At 54.0% G+C, this 2,512-nt stretch overlaps 2 protein-coding genes across 2 annotated transcripts; one reads left to right on the top strand and one right to left on the bottom strand.

Annotated features, from left to right (window-relative positions):
• Nucleotides 1-18: 18 nt before the first annotated feature.
• On the bottom strand, nucleotides 19-439 carry DACRYDRAFT_112720 (uncharacterized protein; the record flags this gene model as incomplete). Its single annotated transcript, XM_040769484.1, has 2 exons — nucleotides 19-299; nucleotides 349-439. Coding segments are annotated over 2 exons (372 nt in total), but the record flags the coding sequence as incomplete, so codon positions are not given.
• Nucleotides 440-1,398: 959 nt separating this feature from the next.
• On the top strand, nucleotides 1,399-2,502 carry DACRYDRAFT_120072 (uncharacterized protein; the record flags this gene model as incomplete). Its single annotated transcript, XM_040770932.1, has 3 exons — nucleotides 1,399-1,899; nucleotides 1,946-2,447; nucleotides 2,492-2,502. Exons 1-3 carry the CDS (start codon nucleotides 1,774-1,776, stop codon nucleotides 2,500-2,502), a joined length of 639 nt encoding a protein of 212 aa, XP_040623381.1. The 5' UTR covers nucleotides 1,399-1,773.
• Between the last annotated feature and the right edge of the window lie 10 nt (nucleotides 2,503-2,512).

Genomic DNA, 2,512 nt, shown 5'->3' with positions numbered 1-2,512 from the left:
CGCCGCCGAGCGGAAAACGATCGCGATCGGCTGTCCCGCCGTAGTAGCATACTGCGTCTCCTCCACAAGAAGCCTATAGTCCCCCACTGGTCCGCCATACGCAATGGGGATCTGGAACTGCTCGTCTACGATGTTGTTGCTATTGGGAGCGATGCCCTCCGCTAGGAGGAACTGGGTGCCCGAGCCGTCCGCTGCCTGAAGGTACAGGTCGATATGGTGCGTCTTGACGTGCGTCACTCCCTGGGAATTCGTGTACGGCTGGTCGACACCTTGGTAGACGACGTGTCCGAGCCCGAAACCTGCAACGTGTGTGAGATATGATTTTGTGAAAGGGGAGAAGAAACTTACTACTCGTGTTGTCCCAATCGGCGCCGCCTTGTGGCTGCTGGAGAGTGCCACTTGGACCGGGTCCGTCGCGCTTCCAGTTGAGGTTGGGCATGGCCAGTGCACTCGAGAGAAGGGCGAGGAATGTGATGGAGAGAGTCGTGAACTTCGTGACGGTCGTTAAATGTGCTTGAGATGCGAGATGCGAGTGATGTATTAAAGCGAGTCGTTGAAAGATGCGAGTGCTGAGCTGTTGATGTGAATGCGAGTGAGTGCTTGTTGTTGCTGAATCTTTGGTCATAATTTTCGTGCTCCTTATATACATTTTCACTTCCTCAAGGATACCAGTTTTTGTTCAAGCCCAGAGAAGTTAACACGTCAGAACCGGAGCAACCTCCCGAGAGTCCTCAACGGCGCAAGACAATTTCCATGCTTCACCAAACGAAAGCGATGTTTCCAAGTACTCCAATGTCGTCATTCCACATGCATTTCAACTTCCGTCCTCATGGGTTTAATCTCCCGTTTTCAAGGGATGCACAGTGGGCAAATGACAAGTGAACATCATGGTCGTTGTTGTCTCTTTTCAGCACAGGACGGTTTCCCCGCGAACGGCGGATCCGGAGAAGCAGGACCCTGAGGTGGCTGAAACAGAAGCTTCATAATCACAGCCACTACCACTGGTGAAGTTTTTTCAGTCCCAATACAAAAGTTGTCCTTTCCTCACTTCTCACTCTCATGAGGAGCGCATTGAATACGCTTGTGATATACTGGCTCGATAGCCTCTATACTGCTGATCGCAATCGATATTCTCTCATCACTGGAGATTGCGCTTATTCGCTTGTCTCGACCAGGAAATACCAGGGAATATGACGAACTTACTATATTGTTCACTGTAGTTTGTTTGGCCCCTTTACCCCATGGGTCATGGTCAATACGACGCACTGCATCGCCGACCAAACTTCCACTATGACGTCCACACAGCTTTGGCTATCCCCGCTTGGCCCTCGCTGTCTTACACCCTCATTGTCTTACACCGTCAGGGTACCGACATCTCATGACAGCCTCTTCATCCCTTGGCTTCGGGGCTGCGGTGAGGCTCTCCTAGCGTCCACCAACCTCGGATGCACGGGACGTGCGCGCCGAAGAGCATGTGGAATGACGTCTTTGAACCCTGCGTGAACATCGCCTTCGCGGGGAAATCGTCGCGGAAACGCGTCTTGCGTGGTGATGTTTCGTGGGATGCGTCTAGGGCTACGAAAATCTGGTTCTCTCATTGCTCTCTTATGACTTCTTGAGGCCCGAGCTGTCTATAAATGTGATCTCGAACCACGAGATGAAGACTACAACAGCAGCATTTGAAGCACTCGCAGCCTCGCCTTCACATAGAACATACCAAGAGCACCCTTCGCAGCAGCAATCGACCATATAAGAATTGCCCCAGCTTACAGCATGAAGTTCTCAGCCATCTCTCTGGCCGCTATGTCTCTGTTTGCGGGTGCGCTGGCCGTACCTGCCGTGCAGAAACGTGATGGTCCTGGGCCTTCTGGCCAACTGCAGTTGCCGCAAGGCAACGCGGTCTGGGACAACACAGGAGGTTAGTACCACATTCACCAGTAATGAGCATCATCTCATCTTCCTTTCCGTAAGATTTGGCCTCGGACACGTTGTCTACCAGGGAGTTGACCAAGACTACCACAACTCTCAGGGTGTCACCCACGTGAAGACGCACCACATCGACGTCTCCCTGCAGCTCGCAGCCGACAGCAACTACTTTATCCCTATCGCCAAAGGCCTAGCTCCCAACTCCAATAACATCATCGACGTCCAATTCCAGGTCCCCATCGGGTACGGTGGCCCGACGGGCGAGTGCTACCTCGTCATCGAAGAGACCCAACTCGGTACCACCCCCGGCCAGCCTATCGCCATCACCTTCCGCTCCGCAGCACCGTTGATCAACGTTGTCGCTGGACCCACCCCTTCTCAGAGCCAGAACGCGAAGCGTGACGCGCCCGGCCCTTCGGGCACTCTCCAGCTGCCGCAGGGTAACGCTGTCTGGGACAACACCGTCGGGCTCGGCCACGTGGTGTACCAAGGCGTCGATCAGCCGTACACCAACTCCCAGGGTGTGACCCACGTCAAGACACACCACATCGAGATCTCGCTCCAGCTCGAGGCTGATAGCAACGAT

Source organism: Dacryopinax primogenitus, assembly GCF_000292625.1.
Source record: "Dacryopinax primogenitus strain DJM-731 SS1 chromosome Unknown DACRYscaffold_67, whole genome shotgun sequence".
Classification (NCBI taxonomy): domain Eukaryota; kingdom Fungi; phylum Basidiomycota; class Dacrymycetes; order Dacrymycetales; family Dacrymycetaceae; genus Dacryopinax; species Dacryopinax primogenitus.
The sequence above is the reverse complement of the archived record's forward strand: the minus strand, read 5'-3'. Positions and strand labels throughout refer to the sequence as shown.